This window comes from Astatotilapia calliptera, chromosome 5, assembly GCF_900246225.1.
Source record: "Astatotilapia calliptera chromosome 5, fAstCal1.2, whole genome shotgun sequence".
NCBI classification, from domain to species: domain Eukaryota; kingdom Metazoa; phylum Chordata; class Actinopteri; order Cichliformes; family Cichlidae; genus Astatotilapia; species Astatotilapia calliptera.
Genome location: NC_039306.1, coordinates 21,544,916 through 21,565,090, shown reverse-complemented (window position 1 = coordinate 21,565,090; position 20,175 = coordinate 21,544,916). Strand labels below are relative to the sequence as shown.

The window sequence follows — 20,175 nt, the reverse complement described above, 5'->3', positions numbered from 1 at the left end:
GTGTGTATGCACAATTTTACACCTGATAACTGTTTTGCAGAGCAGTAGAAGCATCTCCCTTTATGAATATTATCAGAAATACCACCAGTATCTCTTTTATAAGGCAAAAACATTGTGACTTAATTGCAGTTTTTGGAAAAATACAATTTTGGTTTGACTCAAATATAATGCCAGTACTAACTACCAGTACCATTTATTTTCAAATAATATAAATATGGCTATTTTACAGGACACTGAAAACCCAAATCACACCTCTAAATTTCTAAAAAAAACAAAAGAAAAAAAAACCTTTACTACACTGAACTCAATATATTTCCTTACTCCTTCTCTTTGTATTTTCCACAGTGATTTATTTCTTCCTCATTAATAGCTGAACTTTTATCTGGTGAGACTTCTGCACTGTATCTGCATCATCTGTATCACATAAACAAAGAACTACACGCAACTTAAATCCCATAGCTTTATTATTATTTGTGATTTTTTTTTAAAAGAAAGTATGTCAATATGAATATTTAACATGATTTCAAAACTGAAAAAGAACCCCTTTTTATGCATTTAGTTTAAGTAGCTTTGGGAATCACTATAGAACAACAAAAAAAACCCAATTTGAATCATCTGCTAACAGCAAAAAATTTTCATCACATATATCACCAATATAATCAATATTCACAATATAAGGATGCTCTAATATATTGGTATCTGCATATAATTGTCCTATTGACCGTCATTGGCCTGTTAAATAATACTAGATGGACTGATGTCAGCAGTTATAGTTTCTCTATTGAGTAACATCAAATTTGAATGGGTAGAGTACTCAAATCTTGTAGTAAAGGGCAATAAAACTTAAAATTAAAAAATAAAATAAAATTCTTGTACAAAAAGCAGATTTAATAAAACTAATTTCACAAGCTAAGTTCCAAAAAGGAACGGGGGGGCAAAGTCATCAGGCACATCAGATGAGTAACAGATTTATTTATATACAAAACTGTTTACAGCAAGATTTCTGAATCAACATTGACCCATAGGAAAATATTGGTGTTCAGGTGTACGACACCTACACCCAAGGTGTCAAGTTAACAGAAGGGGGGAAAAATACTTTTAAGAGCACCTTGAGTCATGAAAGGAAGCAGATGAGGGAGTTTGAACAACAGTAAGGCACAAGACACAGCATCACCAGCTTCTGTTCAACCATCGTCATCAATTTGCAGCTATTCATTCAGCACAGCACTTGATAAAAAGTTACAATTAACCACTAAAGGTACAACATCGGGATTATGGGGAGAAGCTCCACAGTTTGTCACATATTCATAAGGCTACAGATTCTATGAGGAAAAACAAAAAACACATCATCATTAAGGACCTCAAGTATCTGACTGCAACCATGCAAGTCCACAGTTTGAATTCAGTGGACTGCATACCATACTGACTTGGCTTTATCGAACCCACAGGAACCATCAAATCAAAACCACCAGATCAAAAAAGATAATAATAAATTCTAAGCTAACTCAGGCATTTTGCCACTTAACCTTACACAATGTTAAAAAGTATTTAAAAAAAAAACAACCCCTCAATGTTCATAATTAACAATGCACATATATGCATAAACTCTACTTAGGATATTTAAGAGAGCAAAACTGCATCACTCAAGAGATAACCAATGATACCAAAAACCAATTTCTAAGATTAAATTTTTATTTTTTTTTAAAAAGGCCATAAGTGGTAAATAGCAAAGATCTACTCAAATCTATCCTAAATCTCTGAGTGCTGTCCATAACATCTTTATTACAGTTAATCAGAAATTAAAATGTAGAAACAATGACAGTCTGTTTATCAGAACCTAAGATGTGAGTTGTCAAATATTTGAATATATAACAGACTTCTCTTGTCATAAAGACACAGCCCCACAGTTCATTAGTGAAAAGGTACCTGAAGATGAGGAGACAAAGTTATTACAGTGAGGACTGTGAAACCACAGTGGGATATCTAATGTACAATGTCAGTATAGGCTATCCAAGGAAACCCACCATTTGTAAGAAACAATGACACTTTAACACCACATTTAAAGCAATGTGAACTGCGACTCTGCATCGATGCCAAAAAAGACCAGCTGAAGTAATACACCAGTCCTCGGAAAGACCATTAACCAGCCATCACTGGAGAGTAATAAGGCATATGCCAGTGATTTCTCAAAGATTAGGGGGGGAAATGATGCAATCAACATGAAGCAACAAATCTGAATGTCTAATTTTTTTTCCGAGGATTTTGTTCAACTCAAAAAAAAAAAAAATCAAAAAAAAAAAATCAAGATTATGCCCAGACGTAGCTTACATTTCAATATTGGAAGGTGGTGTTCATCAAAGATGCTGCTTTGTTTAAAACAGAGTTTAATCCTTGTTTTAGAAACTTCTGTCTCAGTTTATCAACTGTCTGAGCAGTTGCTTTGCTATGTAAATTAATCTAACATCACAATGAAGCAGAAAAGTTCCACCGCTGTGTCTTGGTGTCGGTGAGGTCACGATTGGCAAGCTGGTGAAGTTGTGCCTCCTGTCTTCAGTAAGTTAGCTTACTGATGTGTTGGATACACTTTCACATCACAATGCACTTCTTCTCCTCTGGGGGAGCATTGCCATCAGCTTTCTCCATCTCCAAAATGATCCGCTTGAAAACCTCCACAGCAGTCTGCATCGCAAGAATTTTGCCATTAGAGTGTTAATGTTCTCAGAAATTAATGTGGACTCGCTAGCATTCAGAGTTAGCATTCAATAAGATATTTCTCACTACCTCGTTTTCCTTGGCTGAGGACTCCATGAATGCAGCACCCCAGGAATCAGCAAGTTTTTTTCCCTCCTCTGGCTTGATAACCCTGAAAGGAAAAAAAAAAACAAGCAAAAAAACAAACAAACAAAAATAAATACATAAATATTAGAATATTAAAAACAAAAAGGTGCCATTGGTACAGTTACCATTCTACTAAGATATATTTTTACACTTTCCGAAATCTGGATTACCTTTCCATATGGAGATCTTTTTTGTTCCCTACAAGAACAGTTGGGACCCTAAAAAGACAAAAGCCTGATTGTATTAAACATAACTTAAAGAGAAAAAAAAAAAAAAAAGAAAAGAAAAGGGAACAAAAATACAACATAGAAAATATTGAAATTTAAAGAACCAGCTAAACTTACTGAATCTTCCCAACCATGTCTAGCAGTTTATCATGTAGAACCTGCACAACTTCAAAACTGAACAGAAAGATATTTCAGCATGTGAGACACTGATCAGACAGTAGATTTAACATACATCTTATGTATCTATAATTTATCACGATAAACATTTTGTACAAAAAAAACCTAAAAAAAAACCCAAAAAAAAACTACAGCCTGGAAAATTATAATAAAGTGGATTTGATTGAAAAACACTTTATGACAGTAAGAAAAAAGAGAATATAACATGACTGCAAAAAATAAGGGTAAAAAAAAGACTACACTTGTGTTTTCTGATTAGTGTATTATCAGCTTCCCTCGGAGGCTATATCTGAAAATATGTCAAATCACAGTGTTGGTATGATTTTCTGGAAACATAAAGCATGGCAGTTGTAGTACAAAGAGTCTGGAAACCTGTGCTAGTGTATCCAAAATTAGTCCCAATCATCAACTCACCTCTTCATGGAAGTCACTGAATAGACAAGGACATAGCCATGGATGTCCATTGAGTGGGATTGTGGAAAAATTGAGTACTCATCCTACAGACAAGGGCAAATAAGACATCTGAGCACATGTTATGACATGGGCAAATTATCGACTGAAAACAAATGCTCGGCGTTAGTTTACATATTAACATAAACTACTTACTTGTCCAGCTGTATCAACTAGCTGAAGATTGAAGTCTTGACCATTCACACTGACCATTTTGTTAAAGGCTTTGTTAAAGGAAAGAAAGGTGAACTAGTTTTACAATTCGCTATATGCAATCAAACAGGAAAAAATGTCTTTGTTGTAACACTGTACCAAAAAAGAAAAAACTAATGGCAAACTTACTGTTTTCAATGGTGGGGTCATAGGAATCGACAAACTGCCCTTCCACAAACTGTATTGTAAGGGATGACTTTCCTGAGCGTTAAAAAATAAAATAAAAACATAAACAAACATTATGCAGTTAGTTACAATTATTCTGAGACATGATTTAAACATCTTGTGCTTGTTGTTGATTTCTTGATCGTTTAAGCCTTTATACTGTAGATAAGTAATTTTAACGCACTACAAATCCTACAAATTCTGTAACCTGGTCAGGAATTTAAGATGTATTGCCACAGATGTATTGCCACAGTAAATGTTTCACATAGTTATTTTAATGTCCAATTATAGTCCCCCTGTGGTATCTAGATAAGCTAACATGTTTTAAAAGTTAGGTAATGAAAGCAAAGGATGGCTGGCAAAAAGTGGAGGACTGTTCTTCTGATAGGCAACTGCCTCGAGTGCCAGTGTCCTGCAGGTTTTAGATATCACCCTTTGTCAACGTACCTGAATCAAATGATTCGTTTATTACCAGGCCTCTGGAGAACTTCAGCACATGTTGGGGAGGTAATTTAGCCATTTGAATCAGCTGTGTTGGATCAAGAACACATCTAAAACCTGCAGGACACCGGCACTTGAGACCTTGAGTTGCCTACCCCTGTAGACGTATCTGCTATACAACCATAAAATGCTGACATGTAGCATTCCTATGGGGTTATGTTCTGTTACAGCTATAAACGTTTTATGAGTATATACAAATTTTATGTAGGCATGTAAATGAATTTAGAATTATAATTTATCTAAGTAATGATGTGATAAAAGTTTTCACAGTGACAAAAAAAACCTGATATTTCTCTGTAAAACACCTGCACATATTATAGTACAGTTTCTGAATCAGAACTGTAGATTATTTAATTATGGACATACAGAAAGAGAAACGTTTTTAAGTGCTATTTCAAAAGAACACAGTTTTAAAGGAAGTACTGTACAAAGTCTTAAATCTTAAAGATACTAACAATTAAGTTAAATTACATGTATATTTCTTTAAATACCAGAATTTTTACTTTTTTAAAAAAATTTCTAATTAGGTAATTAGGTTTAGTTTTCAGTTAGTGGGTTTGTTCATTTCAGTTTGGTTTTTATTATTTTAGTTTCATTTTTAGTTTCTGTGACAAATACTGATATTTCTCTGTAAAACACATGCACCTATTACTATACCGATGCTGATTCAAAACTGTAGTTGATTTATTTGTAGACTTTTAGAAAGAAACTCTCTTTCAAGAGTTTTGTTTTGTTTTTTAAAACAACAGATTTTAAAAGGACATACTTTACACTCTCCTTTTTAATACAGACGCCGACACTTGTGTAAACAAAAAGTCACTAGGCCAGAACAACAAATTATGGCGCTTCATTGGTCACACAATGAGGTTTCATAATTTAAACTAATTTAAATAATACAATAAGAGGTTTATTCTTGTTGCCGATTGAGTTTCTTAAAATCTGGACGTTATGATTGACCTGCTAAGCTAGAAGTTTGGAGCACACATTACTTGGCACTCCACCAGGGTATCCCCGGCTAAGTTTATTTTCACCGGTCACCTTTCATCTAGAAACGTGTGGATACAACTGTACAGCAACACTGGTTGACTTGAAGGTGCTTTAGTAGTTAATGTAGAAGAGAAAAAAAGAGCCCTGAGAAACAAAGGTAAGCTAGCGTTACTGTTGTACTTCGGATACGCTCACAAGGAAAACAAAGCCAGGACGTTAGCCTGTTACCCAAGCTAGCTGTGCAAGAGCTCGAACCTGTACTCACCTACAGACCGGTAACCTATAACGGCGATCTTTCTGTATTTCGGTTGAGGCATTGTAGTGAAAAACGGTGTTGAGTAAGTCTTTGAAAAATGTAGTACGCCACCTATATTTACTATCTAAGCAAACTTTTATCGCCACATTCGTCTCGCGTCACGTGACAACAACAAACTTTTTCGAGCCGCCGCTCGAGTTCTCCGCTGGGCCTCAAACTGGAACTGCAGAGTTTAGCTACCGTAAATACAGCTTATAGTCGTATAAAACTAAGCCCCTGCCTTCATCCAGTACATCATCGATTCTGGTGGGTATTCTGAAAGGATGTAACTGTCGTTCCAACCCAAAGTGGAAACGGGGAGGGGGGGAGGGAAAAAAAAGCTGGTTCAACGCGGTCGCTGCTATCTGCAAGTCAAACTGACGGAAACTGTCATTGTGTAAGCACACCGTCGTAAAATCAGCCCACACGTCAGAGCGGCACGGGCCGTTTGCACAGCAGAGGTCACTCTTTGTACGTCCCAGCGTGTGCGTGACCACCATACTTACTTTTTTTTAGACTTTTCCAGACCGACCTTCAATGCACAGTACTCGGAGAAATGTCAGATAAAGCAGTGTTGATTTTCCAAGTTTCAGTGCAGACATGATTTTTTTAGACTTAGGGGGCATTCTACAATTGGGGGACAATTTACTTAAAAAATAATAATAAGCAATAAATCAAAGGTAAACGTTTTATGATATATATTATTTGTTGTGTGCTATGCAATTTTAAAGATATTGTGTGGAGAGAGATTTGTAAGTAATTTTGGACCCGCTGAAGTCTAAAAGAAATTACTGTATCTCTGGCAAATACATACTCAGGACTAGGGATGGGTATCGAAAACCGGTTCTTGTTGAGAACCGGTTCCCACTGTTTCAATTCCTTGGAATCGTTTGCCACTTTTATAAACGATTCCCTTATCGATTCCAGTCGCCCCGAATGACGTCATCACGTTGAGTAGCGTCTTTTACCCAGTAGGAAACACAGCGCCTGAGCGGCACAAACGCTCAAAAGTTTGGTTACACTTTATGAGAAAGGATGACAACAGGGCAACGTGCAATACTTGCAAAGTAGAGATTTCATCAAAGGGAGGAAACACTACAAACATGCAAAAGCATTTGCTCAAAAAACACGCGATTGCGTTCAACGAATGTCGTGTTTTTGATCCGCTCCGGACTAGCGAAGCTCAACCCAGCAGCAGCGGTAGCGTTTCCACGTCCTCTCCCGTTAATACTGCAGGTAACTAATCAATTAGCATTGCACATTATGTTAGCGCGATTTACCTTATTACAAAACCTGCTATTACTGTGCGTTGCATTTAGATAACCATGATGAGAGAGACAGAGTCTGGCTGACTCAGATGCTGGCAGTTCTCGCTGCAGTCTACCGGTAGCGTCTCCTTTCAGGCCAGGATAGACGAATGTCACCGAGCAGTGTCTAAGTTTGTGGTCAAAGGCTTGCACCCATTTGCCACAGCAGATGCCTCCGATTTCACTTTGGTAAGTGAATGTGTTTAATTGTAGGCAGGGACATTACTGGATATTCTTGTGTAATTGCTACAGAATAATTTATGTTAAACTTTGTTATTGCTACAGGAGAATATTTATTTTATTATTTTACATATACATTTTTTTTCCTGGGGACCCTGTGACACCCCATTGAAGAGCCGTAGGCTGTGGATCTCTTAAGATCTCACTGTTGGGTTTGTAAGGCCATGTTACTCCTAAATTTCTATCTTGTTCAAAGAGAAGATATAAAACACAGTTCTAAGCTAATCGACTTTAGTGTTCTCCTTTTTAAAAAAAAAGAATCGATAAGAGAATCGATAAGGAATCGAATCGTTAAACAGAATCGAAAATGGAATCGGAATCGTTAAAGGCTTATCAATACCCATCCCTACTCAGGACTGTTTAATAATATTTCATATGTTTTTAATAAATGTTTGTAATGTTTGTTTTATATGTATAGTACCAGAGTTGCATATCTGTGCTAGTTTTAGCGTTTTCTTGGAAAAAGATGTCAGCTGCAGAATGTGATGTAGTGTGAAAGTCGAGAATGAATTTGGGTAACATGTTAAAATGACACTCAGAAAAGATTAAGGAAAAATAAAAAATATGCCAAAGAGGACTGACTTTTGGTCTAGCCATGGTATTAGCACATGTCAACTCCTTTTTGTCATGTTGCTTACTTTTTTGTCTCTTCCTTTTCCAGGCCAAGTAGGTTTCAGGAAGTTGATTGCACACACGCTGTGGGAAACAATTTGCAGAATATAATTATTGTTCTTTAAAATATGTTGATGTTGAATAAATGGTTTAAAAAATATAAGGGACATATATGGATGAACAGAAATTGTGGATTTATATCTTATTTTAACTGTTATATTTGACATGGTTACCAAGAAGCTGGGATGAGAGAGGAGGAGTTATAGGTTTGGACTATTTAATTAGTTTTTAGGGAGGTTTTTTTTTTTAACTTTTTTTTTAATTATTATTCTTAATTCAGTTTAGTTTCAGTTAGTTTCATAGCAGGTTTGACCATTTGAGTTTTTGTTGTTTGAAAATGTTCAGATTTTTTATTTATTTATTTAGTTAGTCAGTTTCAGTCTTTGTAAGTATTGTTTGGAGGGCATATGTGAGACGCACGATTTAGGAAAACTAGTATAACGTTCAGTCTTGTAGAAATCCAAGGTCTCAATAAACACTTCCACCAAAGTGTCATCATAAGGAAGATTGTTTCCACCACTAATTAATTTTTTTTTCCTGTAAGTTGATCAGGCTATCTAACGTGAAAATTGGAGATAATAACTTGACATTTTTCACTTGCTTCTTTTTGTTGTCATTTTTCTTCAGTGGCAGAAACAAGCCTTAATATCACCACACATGTTGTAATAACAAATTTTACCAAACCAACAAATACTAAAACAACATTTCCTCTAAATGTTTTATTTCCTTTTGGTTTTTTCACAAAATAATTTCAGTTATTTTTAGCTTTTTAAATCTTTTTAAAATGCATTTCATCAGCTTATAATGTATTTATTCAAAATATGAATCTCAAAGATAACCGCTAAAGGATATCATTTTAATACACTGGAAAAAACCACACAATTTACCTTTTGTAAACACAGTAGAGTATGTGGCAGGAAGAGAAAAGTACCCAGCTCTGATCCACAGCAGTAGTGGGAAAAGTATTATGATTCCTTGCTGAGTACAATTATCTGTATATTGATGCAAAACACTTTTAAAAACAGTCTGATGGGAAGAGGAATCACTCATTGCTGGATCAGTGACTAAAACCTTTGCCCAGGTCTTTAAAACCTGTATGAGCACCACCGGGAAAATGTGCAAAAAAATTAGTGCTAGTGCCAGCTGCCACAAACATATATACTAAAACTGAAATAAAAAGAAACGTGTATTTAATTATTTATTTAGGCTGGGTTAAACAATGCCGCAGCGGAATACATTTATTTGAGTGACTTGTTTATATGTTCAGCTGAAGTCATAATCATGTTTAAAAAAAAATGTATTCTCTAACAGTGAAGATGCATACCTCACCATTTAGTTATTTCGTTTAAGACAAGACATACTGGGAATTGATCAGGAGCTGTAAAGAAATCTCTCTCCAGAAGAATGCAGTCCTAGGAACAGAAAGCATACTGCATAGAACCCACAGGCTTGGGATCTTAGCATCTGTTGTGTGTTAACACAATGCCATAATCTTCCCAGGAGTGGATGTGCTAGCAAATTCACGCCAAGGTCAAACCATGCAGTGCTCAGAAAAAATGCCAAAAAAAACCCAAGACTCACATCTTGGACTCCATATTCCTCAGTTAGCATGTAAATGATAAAGTTCATGACAGTACAATTAGAAAATGACTGAACAAGTATGACTTGTTTTTAAAGGGTTGCCATGAGAAACAATCTTCTCTCTTAAAAGAATATAGCAGCACAGCTAAGGTTTGCAAGGTTACTTTTGAAGAAACCATTAACAAAGAAATCTTGGGCTATGAGCCGGGTGATGGTTGTGCAGTTAACCAGAGCTCTGGGAAACGGGTAGCTGTTGCTGCGTTGGAGATGTAACCCGGAAATTATTTGAAGCTGGAGGTAAACCCTGCCAGGAAATGCTGCTGTCATAATCAAACAGATGAAAATACGGAATAAGCTCACTGAAACGGCCCTTACAGGGAAAGGTAATTTAGTAGTTACTGGACAACTGGGCAGCTTTAAAACTACTGCTTCTGTGGTGTTGTTTTATACAAGTCAGCTTTAAAGCTGCTAGGGGAGCAGGCCAACAGCTAGCGGGCAAGCTGTAGCATTGTGGCTGGCTGTGGGTGCCATAGCAACCGTTTAGGAAACACTGGCAGTAGTGGCTAGCTCGTTAGGCTAGCGTTGGTTTGTTATGCTAGCGTTAAACACGACGCCGAGGAGTGTCCAAGTCAGCCCTAGTTAATTATTGTCACAAGTCAGCGCTATCTACTCGCATCGCCGCGCATGTTACTTAATTCCAACTTTGCTCCGTGCTTTCTAGCAAGCTGTCGGTGATGGCACACCGCCGTAACGTTAAAGTGTTAAGTTTAGCTAACTTGGCCAACGGTAATTTCCATCACATGCAGTAGGCTAACGTTAGCCGCCAAGGCCGTAAACTTAGGTTACCTCAACGCCACCGTTATGTAAACGTTTGCACCGTTTTTTGTCGTTTATTGTCTCAATTTCCGATTTAATCTTTCTCATGTTAGATTAGCGCAACTTTAAGTCACTTTAGCAGCGTTGTCATCGCTCACCTCAATTGTTAGGGAGTCTTATCTGGGGTTGGTAAGGTTAGGTATGATGCTGAGATTAGCTGCTAGTTAATTATTTTTTTTGATTGATCTTATTGATAGCAACAGACACGGATTTGATTTGATTTTTTTAAATTGTTGTTGTTATAAATGAATGGCCGTTCTTGCGCCGCAACAACAAATTAACGATATTACGTCTTAGTTAGAAAATTAAATGTAAGCGTTTATTTAGTTTTTTATCCCTTTGTTAATTGAAAGGGGTGTAGTCTAACGTGCTGTTTACAATCTAAGCCACACCACAATTACTTGATTTCAGAAAATGTCACGTTCCGACCTCAACCTGCAATAATTCATGTTTAAAGAATTAAGCGATTGTAGACAAATGGTTAGGTTTGTGTGCGTGAAAGAGAATTTATGTTTGTCACAAATGTCATTTCAGTATTCAGTCTGAACTAGTATGGATGTTGATGACTGCAATGGACGGTCTTACATATCAGGTGCAGCTCTGATTTATTTAGTCACCCATATATACTTACCTTCTAAATTAGGCATGTTTTTTTTTTTTAAATGATATATCTTATTTTGGTTCTTTTCTTGGCAGCAGGTAGTGGAGACTCTTCATTGGAAAGAGAGTTTTCTGGAGCTCTTGGAGGTCCAACAGTGAGCACCCCAAACAGCAAGGAAAACTCTCCCAGTCGCTCCCTCAGTGGTCAGTGAGAACTTATAGCATCTTCATTAGTTCCATCTATATGAAGCTTTTTATTCTCTCAGTGTGATTGTCAAATTTTTATTTTCTAATCTAGATAAATATTTTTATAATCTTCTTCTCATAATCAGATTATGTTTATACATTAATAATATGAATTTTAAATTAACTTACTGGAGCAGCACTATTCACCCTACAGTGCTGGGGAAAGTATTTTACAGCATTGTGAACTACATCCCATGATTTCCCACTTACATGTTTAAGATCACCGAACAAAATTTAAATATAGTCCAAGCAAATACATTATATAACATATATAACTGCAATCAAGCATTTGTGATAACTAGCAGTGATTCTTTCACATTGCTGTGGAGGAATTTTGGCTCACACATCTTTGGAGAATTGTTTTCAAAATGTTTTGAAAACACTGTTGGGTTTTCAAACATAAATGACCTGTTTAAGCTCATGCCAAAGCATCTCAATCTGATTTAAGTCCGGATACTGACTAGGCCACTCCAAAATCTTTTTTTTTTTAATTTTATTTTTTTTAATTTTTAGCCAGTCTGAAGTAGGCTTGCTGGTGTGTTTCCAATTATTGTTTTGCTGTATAACACAAATGCGCTTGTACTTCTGTAGCCAACTCCATTAAAGTGGAGTTGTATAGTGATGAAGACCCAGGTCGGAGTACTGAAGATGAGCGAGGAGAGCGGGTGGAGGAAGGAGGTCCAGAGCAAGGTTCTGAGGCTGTCACAAGCTATAGAGAGCTCACCAATTCTGAAACTATGCCAAGTGGAGCCACCAGACTGCCAAATGGAAAGCTCAAGTGTGACATCTGTGGAATGATCTGCATTGGGCCTAATGTGCTTATGGTGCACAAACGCAGCCACACAGGTGATCAGTCAGTTGAGTTTGGATAAATATAGAGATGGTATCTTTGCTTGTTATTAATGAAACTAGGTCAGATGAGGGGGGGGACGACATCTTGGAATTTTATAGAAAATCAGCATTGTATACAATTGATGTACTATATTGACTTAAAAAAAACCCTTTGAGGTATAGTTGCAACTAACTCAAATTTTTTGAAATATAAATTATGCTTAAGAGGTTGAGTTACCAAGTTTAAGTTTTCTACAGGTGAGCGACCATTTCAGTGTAATCAGTGTGGCGCGTCCTTCACTCAAAAGGGAAACCTACTCCGCCACATCAAGCTGCACTCAGGGGAGAAGCCCTTTAAATGTCCCTTCTGCAGCTATGCCTGTCGAAGACGGGATGCACTTACCGGCCATCTTCGCACTCATGCAGGTAGGACAGATTCAAGCCCGGTAGGTGTTTGTGTGTTGTTTGCTTCAGTTTTGTTTTTTCCATTGTAGTGTACAATAACAGTGAAAATGCTGTATTTCCACTTGTTTTACCAGTGTCTTCTCCAACTGTTGGGAAGCCGTATAAGTGCAGCTATTGTGGCCGTAGTTACAAGCAGCAAAGCACTCTGGAGGAGCACCGTGAGCGCTGTCATAGCTATTTACAGAGTCTGGATTTCCAGCAGCCAACCAGTGCACCAAATTCAGGTATGTGTTCATAGATATAACTTGCACAGTATGGTGTTAAAGAAATACCAGCCTCCTAAAGGGAGTGTAGTAGCATTTAATGTAGACATGTAGTTTGCCAGCTTAGCAAGTTAACGCTTAGAACCCACTTTATCCAAACCGGAATTTAGGCAAACACAAATAGAAAATCCTAAAATAAAAGTAATAATAGTTTGTTTATACTCTGTACAGGAGAGGAAATGAGAGAGCTAGAGTTTATACCAGATCCTCTACTGCAGCCATCCTCAGACAAGATGGCATTTATCGATCGGCTCGCCAACAGCATCACCAAACGCAAGAGATCCACGCCACAAAAATTTGTAGGTGAGCATTTGGTCTCAGTGTGGACGGTTTCAGGAAACTCAGAAAGCAATAATCATTACTTGAATTGGAATACAGCATGAAGTAAGACAGAAATCTTTTGTTGTGCTTATATTACCAGCCACTATAATTTTAGATATCCAATTAGCACACAGTATTTATTTGGTTAGGAAAGGTCTGAAAGCTGCTCTCAGTATAGCAATCTAACTGAAAAAAGAAACACACAAAGAAAAAACTAAGTTTTGAGCATCTTGTAAAATTAGGAAAATAACCAGCATCATCGTAAAATAGAGAATGTATCCAAAATGCTGACTGTCATTGTACTGTATTATAAAGTCATATCTTTCTGTGTTGCAGGGCAGAAGCACATACGCCTCAACCTTGCAGATACACCTTACAAGCTCACTGCTAGTTTGGATAAAGATGGAGACATGCACCCAGTGGACCTTGATGCCCCACACTTTACTGGTCTGGGAGGAGAATATGTAGGTGTTGCAGGTACTGGAAGAGGAGGGGTATCAGACACACTCAGATCCTTGCACCTTCCCACCAGTCACTCTTCAAGTTTATCAGAACTCAGGCCGATTCACAGCTTCAGTCATGCTCCTGTTCCCCTTGGGCCAAGGTTAGATTGCACAGGGGCAGGAGCTGGCCTGGGAGCTGTGGGTGTTGGGAGCAGGGAGGCAGCAGAGGGTCACGAAGACCTGCCTCTTGGTCGAAATCACGCCCCTTCTCCTAGCAATGGCTGCCAGGATTCTACGGACACAGAAAGCATGGCAGATGAGCCTTACAACAGCTGTGCTCCGACTCCGACTTTGTACAGTAACAACGGCCATCACCTCCTCCACTCTAACAACCATAACCCAGCACCTCCACCCATCGCACACCACAGGAGTCGGGGCAGACACAGCCCCAGTCATGCCAAAGACCGGGAGATGAAAAGAGAGGATGGAGGCCATTCTGCTCTCCCTCCTCCCACACATGCTCCAACACCGAGCTCACCTACGGCACCCTCTTCTACCTCCAAGGAGACTTTTCGGGTTGTAGACGGGGAGGGGCGAGCTGTACGCTCTTTCCGCTGCGAGCACTGCCGCGTGCTTTTCCTGGACCATGTTATGTTTACAATCCACATGGGTTGCCATGGTTTTCGGCAGCCTTTTGAGTGCAACATCTGTGGCCATCGCAGCCAGGATCGCTATGAATTTTCTTCGCACATTGTCCGTGGAGAGCACATCTTTGACTGAGAATAAAAGGACAGCCTGCTGCCCTTAGTTTTTTTTTAAATTTTTTTATTTTACACTGAGAATGGGAACTGGTTGAGTTTGGTCTGCACAAAAGCGAAAGGCATCTGTGATGATGTGAAACTGATGTTCCTAACGACACCGACACAGTTGGCATTAGTGGAAAGCTCGTGTATATGTTTAAAGAATTAGAGTAGTAGTTGCTTTCTGTCCACTTTTAACAAGAAATCTATATTAAATTATTAAAGTAGATGAAGAGCCAACACTTTTTCATCCACAGATGTGCCTTGCTCTAAAATTCTGAATTTTAGCTCTGCTGCACACATTATTGTAGACAAATCTGACTTTTGTTGCTGAAATCTTTCACCCCTTGCACACTTTAGCAGAGATGAAAGAAAATGCTAAATATAAAGTTTGTAGGCTTGCAATCCCTACAGAATTTTTTTGACACCTTCTAAAAGCACTTTTTCCAATTAAGTGATTCTCAAACAGACTTTAGGTTCGGCCAGGTTTTTTCCTAGCCCGGGGTTGATTCTGTACAAGTTTTATAATGCAAAGTAAAGTGCAGACCAAACTTAAAAACCAAGTCCAAGTCATGTAGACTTTAATGTTTGAGGGTTTGTCATTGGAATAGAAATGCACTTTGGTTTCAGTGTGAATGGAGTGAACAGAGTGTGTGTGTGTGTGTGTGTGTGTATGTGTGTGTCTGAGAGAAAGGAAAGCTGCAAGATTGTGTGTGATTGTTTTTGAAAGTAAATTTAAAACGTAAAATGGAAAATGAAGGCCTTTATTCCTGTGAGTGAATGCCGTGTTGGAAGTGTATGAATTGTTTTCCTTTTCTATAACTGCTTTTGTTGCACTGATACCTGCCAGAATACAATGACTATATTAAACTATTTTATAGAATACATTAATGACCTGCACATTTCTCTGAAAATGTGAGGGAAAAACAGGTGGAATGTTTTTCTTACTAGGAACAGGATTCGAGCATCACTGCCACAACTTGAGAGATTACCGAAGGAGGTTAAGGTGTTCGTTTTCTCCCCGTACAAAAACTCCCTCATACGGCAAACCAACAATAATAATCAACAAATCTGCTTATGCTGTATTTAAACATGATTTTGGTGTTGCGTCATTGTCCCGTGCCTTTCTACACGTTTCTGACCAGACTGAAGGATGTGAGATATAAAATCATTTCTGTCTTGTAGTTTGACTGTAGCTTTTTAATCTATCTAACAGAAGTCTGGCTCCCCCCACCACCCCCAACAGTTTTATCAGCAAAGATCAATTCTGATGCCTGAGCAATGTTGATGATGATGAAATGTGCATGGCTTTTGAAACATGCTGCTATGACATGGGTGTGCAGTAAATCAGTAGCACTTCACTACCGTCCTCATGGGTTAGAAACAAAGACTTTTATTTACATTTTTTTCCTGTTAGGACATTTTAAACCAGTCGCTTGAGTTACAATAGAACGAAATGGGAGTCTTTCATATCGCTTGGGATATATATATATATATATATATATAAACAAGGGGGAAAAAAAAATCCTGTCTTGGTCATTTGTGTGGAAATGAAATGTGAAGAGAAATGTGTCAGCTTTTGGTTCTATTTATTTTCATGTTAAAACAGCAGAGATGGTTGTTGTAATCTCTGTGAGTAATTAGTTTAACACAAGCACAATACGTTTACTGTTGAGAAGGATGCTTTGAATTCTAAATTGAAGACTTGTGCACAAAAATTAAAACTTAATTGATGTTGACTGTAGCTAGGGTTTCTTTTCACATCCTCAACAACAACAAAGATCAATCTGGGACATGGTGACAGATTTACCAAAGATACACAGATATTTGCAGAGAAGACTGGAAAAACAGTGACTCTAGTCAAATTCATCAAGTAACTTTATCCCATCAGTTTTTTTTTTTAAGTTCAGACAGTGTCTTATTGAGTAAAGTTTCCCTTGTAGTTATAACTGGTATTTCCTATTTTCATAATAGATGCCTAAGAAATATTACTTCCTGTAGAACCTTCACAGTCAGATCTAAGCATATTTTGGGTCATGTCAGTGTTTGAGAATACTGAACTTTATCTTGACTTATATTTAAACAGCTTTCTGGATGTTTTGTTCTACAAAGAGAAATAAAATAGTAATCATTTTTAAACTGTTTTTAAGATCAGCAGTACCGTGGTTCTCTATAAGCACCAAATAATTTCCCCAATGCTGAGCCAAAGAACCACTGTTTCCTACTGTTAAGCACTTTTCCCTACTACAGTGGCAAAAAAATGAAAACATAAAGTAAATAATATTTGTACATAAAGTATAAGTTACAAGAAAACCTCAAGGTGTTCTTGTTCTTTTAATAACGCTGTTATTAAAGCCTTGATATATTCAAATTTTTTTCTCTTTGCAGAAGATCTTTGAAAATACATGACATAATGTTCAGCTTGTTTCATTTGATGGTGGATTAATTGTTACAAGTGGATCTACATTTGTTTGGTTATTGTTTCAGTCCTTTATTGTCAAAGTGCAGTAAGGTGATCTGGTTGCCACTCTAGTAACACAACCTAAACACATTTTAAATTTTTGTTTCTCATCAGGTTACGGTACTTTAATATTCTAATCATCTTGCCTTAATTTGTGAGCAGACTGTTAAATTAAGTTGGGACTGACGTTAGTTTGCAAATCAGAATCTGAAAGTTTCTTGGGAGTCTAAAAATCTACAAAACATTTGCAGTAACACCAAAGCTAGCAGTGTCACTTCATATCATCTTACACTGTGTATATTCTCATTTAGGCCCACGTGACTTTTCTCCAGTTGGTGTGACGTGCGTGAATTGGGTTGTTGCTGCTGTGCCTTCCGCTGGAGGTCTTAAATGTGTTTTATGTCTAAACGGTTCAAATTTATTTTCAGTGTGAAACTTTATGCTGTGTTAGTGCAAGAGGCTCCATGTTTTGAGTATACCTCAACCCACCACTCAGTGACCCTGCCCAAAACTAGTCTTTTTTTTTTTTACCAACAATCCATTAAATACTAATTCATCAAAAGGACTTGGGTAATGCTACTTAGGAGCCAAAGAAAAAATACTGAAATAACTTAATATTTGATGTATCCAGTTTTGTTGACCTTCAGTGAAATATTGTACAAAAACATTCAAAGTAAAAAGGTTTTACTCTATTCAATGGTTCAGTTCTTTGACAGAATTTGGATATTTAATTAACAAGTTCTGCATTATTAGTGGAGCAAATTCACCATTAATTCATGTGTGCTACAATGGTAATGTGCTTTTAAACCTGATGCATGTGGTACCAATGCTGTTTGCTCCTCAGCTTACACCCAGCCACCTTTGTTTTAATCTTAAAGACAACCAAATAAACAGTCTACTCCAGTTTTAGCCTATACTTACAAAAATAAACTCCAGCTTTGTGGTATTCCGTGTTTTTAAACTTTCCTTGTTGCACTTTGTTCTTTTCAGTTTTTCTAACCTGCATTTCCCTGCTCTCCAAGTGGTCTGATATCGCTTTAAGTAACCGCAGAGCGTTTTTAAATGTATCATATGTAATTTTGCATTTGCATAATTTGATCTTAAGCTACTGTTAGTTTTGTACTGTAAAAAAAGTTATTCCAAATAAAATATTTGAGCAGTTTGTCTTTCCTATGAGTAAACATCGTTCAATTAATGAGCTTCACACGTTCATGTTTTTGTGAAGATTTCTCCATTTATTTGTCAGGTTTACAGCATTTTCAATTTCTGCTTTACACGGGCTTCGGAGGAGCTCTTGGTGCACCAGCCTGTAAAAGAGAAACATTCTTAGATTAAACAGGTGTAACCACGGATGGAACTTTGCCCAAGTTATACTTTTGTGTTCCTGTTATTAGTAATGAGATTATCTACCTAATTAAGGTGCTATACAAAAATAATTCTAAACACTTAATGGAGCTACACAACAGGAGGTAAGAACTGTGTTTAAATAGTACTTACAGCAGGCCTAAACCTGGGTGGTGGGGTGCGGTCTTTCCTGGCCTCACAGGAGCGGTTCCTCACCACCTTGCTGTGGATGGCACAGCTGACACAGTAGTGCAGCTTCACATAGAGCTTGGGCAGAATATATGCTGCAGAGTGGACAAAGGTACAGATGAGTCAAATCATCGGGATGAAAAGGGGGTTTTATGAAATTAAGTACAATACAATACACTCACAGTCGAAGACGCTGGCCTCTGAGATGTCTCTCACGGCTGCCGCCTCCACGATATTCCTGATCACAAACTTCTTGATGGCCTTGTCCTTGGGGACACAACGGGCACAGTTGGTGCAGCGAATGGGCTGCACATGCCCACGGCCCTTCTTAGCACGACCGTTGTTCCTCCTCTTCTTGGTCTGCCAAAATACATTAAGGGTTACCAATGACAAAGTAAACCTGAGTAAAATGTTAAAACAGAACTACATTAGGCAGTCTCAAAAATTCAGCTGTGTTAAGGTGGAAACAATTAACAATCACAAGAATATATCTGCTTTCCCCTTGAAATCCCACATCAGCACTGGTTTCAAAACCTTTTCACCACCACCCAGCCACACCAGTTATTAACACTGGCCACAAAGCAGTCGCTTCAAACTGACGGTCTAGTTTACTATAACGTCTCAACGTTAGTGGGAATCAGAATACTTTATTGATCCCTGGGGGAAATTATTTTTTTGTTACAGTGCTCCATTATAAACCAAGGGAATTATAAACCATCAGTTTAAGGGAACCCCTTAAACTGATGCACGTGCAATCTAGTTCCACATACACGTATGAACTAATGCCATCAATCACGAGACATTTAATCATTATTGAGTTTTGTACAATCATCTATCACTCTTACACGGTATGACTGACTCAAGTCACGGTTGGGGCTTACTGAAAAACACATTTTTAACCATGAACTGTTATAGTTTATCGGTTGCTTTGTCAATCGCTGTGATGTGGCTTTTCTTTTTAGCCGCATCTCTTAGCTATGTTACAGCCCAAACCTGCACCGTCGTTATCCTTTGCTAGCACACGGAACACATGCACAAAATGGCTAGCGTGCTAACGGCTAGCATTAGGCCCAAACTCATTTTTAATCGTCCAGGATGACAGTTAATATCAATTCTCAGTTTTGTGACTTACACGTGGGATTAAAATACCCAAAGAAATGTAATTATGTGCCACTAGTCGACTAAAACATAGGTTTATTCTGTTTTCACGATTCGGCCATCAGTGAAACACACTCACCATGTTGCACGGGAAGCTGGAAAGAGGACCGGAAGAGGTTGCACCGTGAGAAGTAGTGCGGATGCTCCGCCCTCTAAATGTTACGAACAAAACGACGAAGTCCATTGATGTCTTGCTTTACTTTTCAATATTTGCAAAAGAAATGTGGCTATTGTGCACTAGGCTGAAACAAAAGCAAAAATATTGATTTTTTTTATGGGAAATAACAAAAACAACAACATTAAATTCGCGGAGGGATATCAAAACGCGCTTAAAACTCCACGCGTCTCCCGAGTGAGCGGAGTTAACAGTTAAGGCAATGCTGGAACGGCAAAGGCGGTGTCATCGGCCTAACCGGTTATTAAAACAAGCTCACCTGCGACTAAAGCCCGTTAAAAACTGGATTTGTCTAGCTAAACAACAGGTTCTAATTGTTATTGAAATGAGAGTCAAATAAATTAATCACA

The 20,175-nt window shown here is 37.7% G+C and overlaps 3 protein-coding genes across 9 annotated transcripts; 1 reads left to right on the top strand and 2 right to left on the bottom strand.

The window, feature by feature from the left end:
- Window positions 1–954: 954 nt before the first annotated feature.
- On the bottom strand, window positions 955–6,491 carry rhebl1 (Ras homolog, mTORC1 binding like 1). Of its 2 annotated transcripts, none has more exons than XM_026168050.1 (8): window positions 5,824–6,491; window positions 4,035–4,106; window positions 3,849–3,916; window positions 3,657–3,739; window positions 3,183–3,239; window positions 3,009–3,056; window positions 2,782–2,863; window positions 955–2,679 (listed from the first exon to the last, which is right to left on the bottom strand). In XM_026168050.1, exons 1-8 carry the CDS (start codon window positions 5,873–5,875, stop codon window positions 2,587–2,589), a joined length of 555 nt encoding a protein of 184 aa, XP_026023835.1. In that variant the 5' UTR covers window positions 5,876–6,491; the 3' UTR covers window positions 955–2,586. The 2 variants fall into 2 exon arrangements, with proteins under 2 accessions (XP_026023835.1, XP_026023836.1); XM_026168051.1 differs by lacking the exon at window positions 5,824–6,491 and adding an exon at window positions 4,518–4,540.
- Window positions 6,492–7,322: 831 nt separating this feature from the next.
- ikzf4 (IKAROS family zinc finger 4) lies at window positions 7,323–17,651 on the top strand. 6 transcript variants are annotated; one of them, XM_026168044.1, is made up of 8 exons: window positions 7,323–7,349; window positions 11,064–11,121; window positions 11,226–11,333; window positions 11,967–12,221; window positions 12,465–12,632; window positions 12,746–12,895; window positions 13,106–13,237; window positions 13,592–17,651. In XM_026168044.1, exons 2-8 carry the CDS (start codon window positions 11,082–11,084, stop codon window positions 14,476–14,478), a joined length of 1,740 nt encoding a protein of 579 aa, XP_026023829.1. In that variant the 5' UTR covers window positions 7,323–7,349; window positions 11,064–11,081; the 3' UTR covers window positions 14,479–17,651. The 6 variants fall into 6 exon arrangements, with proteins under 6 accessions (XP_026023829.1, XP_026023825.1, XP_026023828.1 ...); XM_026168043.1 differs by lacking the exon at window positions 7,323–7,349 and adding an exon at window positions 9,733–9,950; XM_026168041.1 differs by lacking the exon at window positions 7,323–7,349 and adding an exon at window positions 9,733–10,036.
- Window positions 17,652–18,171: 520 nt separating this feature from the next.
- LOC113022553 (40S ribosomal protein S26) lies at window positions 18,172–19,849 on the bottom strand. The gene is made up of 4 exons (XM_026168052.1): window positions 19,730–19,849; window positions 18,675–18,852; window positions 18,457–18,587; window positions 18,172–18,266 (listed from the first exon to the last, which is right to left on the bottom strand). Exons 1-4 carry the CDS (start codon window positions 19,832–19,834, stop codon window positions 18,231–18,233), a joined length of 450 nt encoding a protein of 149 aa, XP_026023837.1. The 5' UTR covers window positions 19,835–19,849; the 3' UTR covers window positions 18,172–18,230.
- Between the last annotated feature and the right edge of the window lie 326 nt (window positions 19,850–20,175).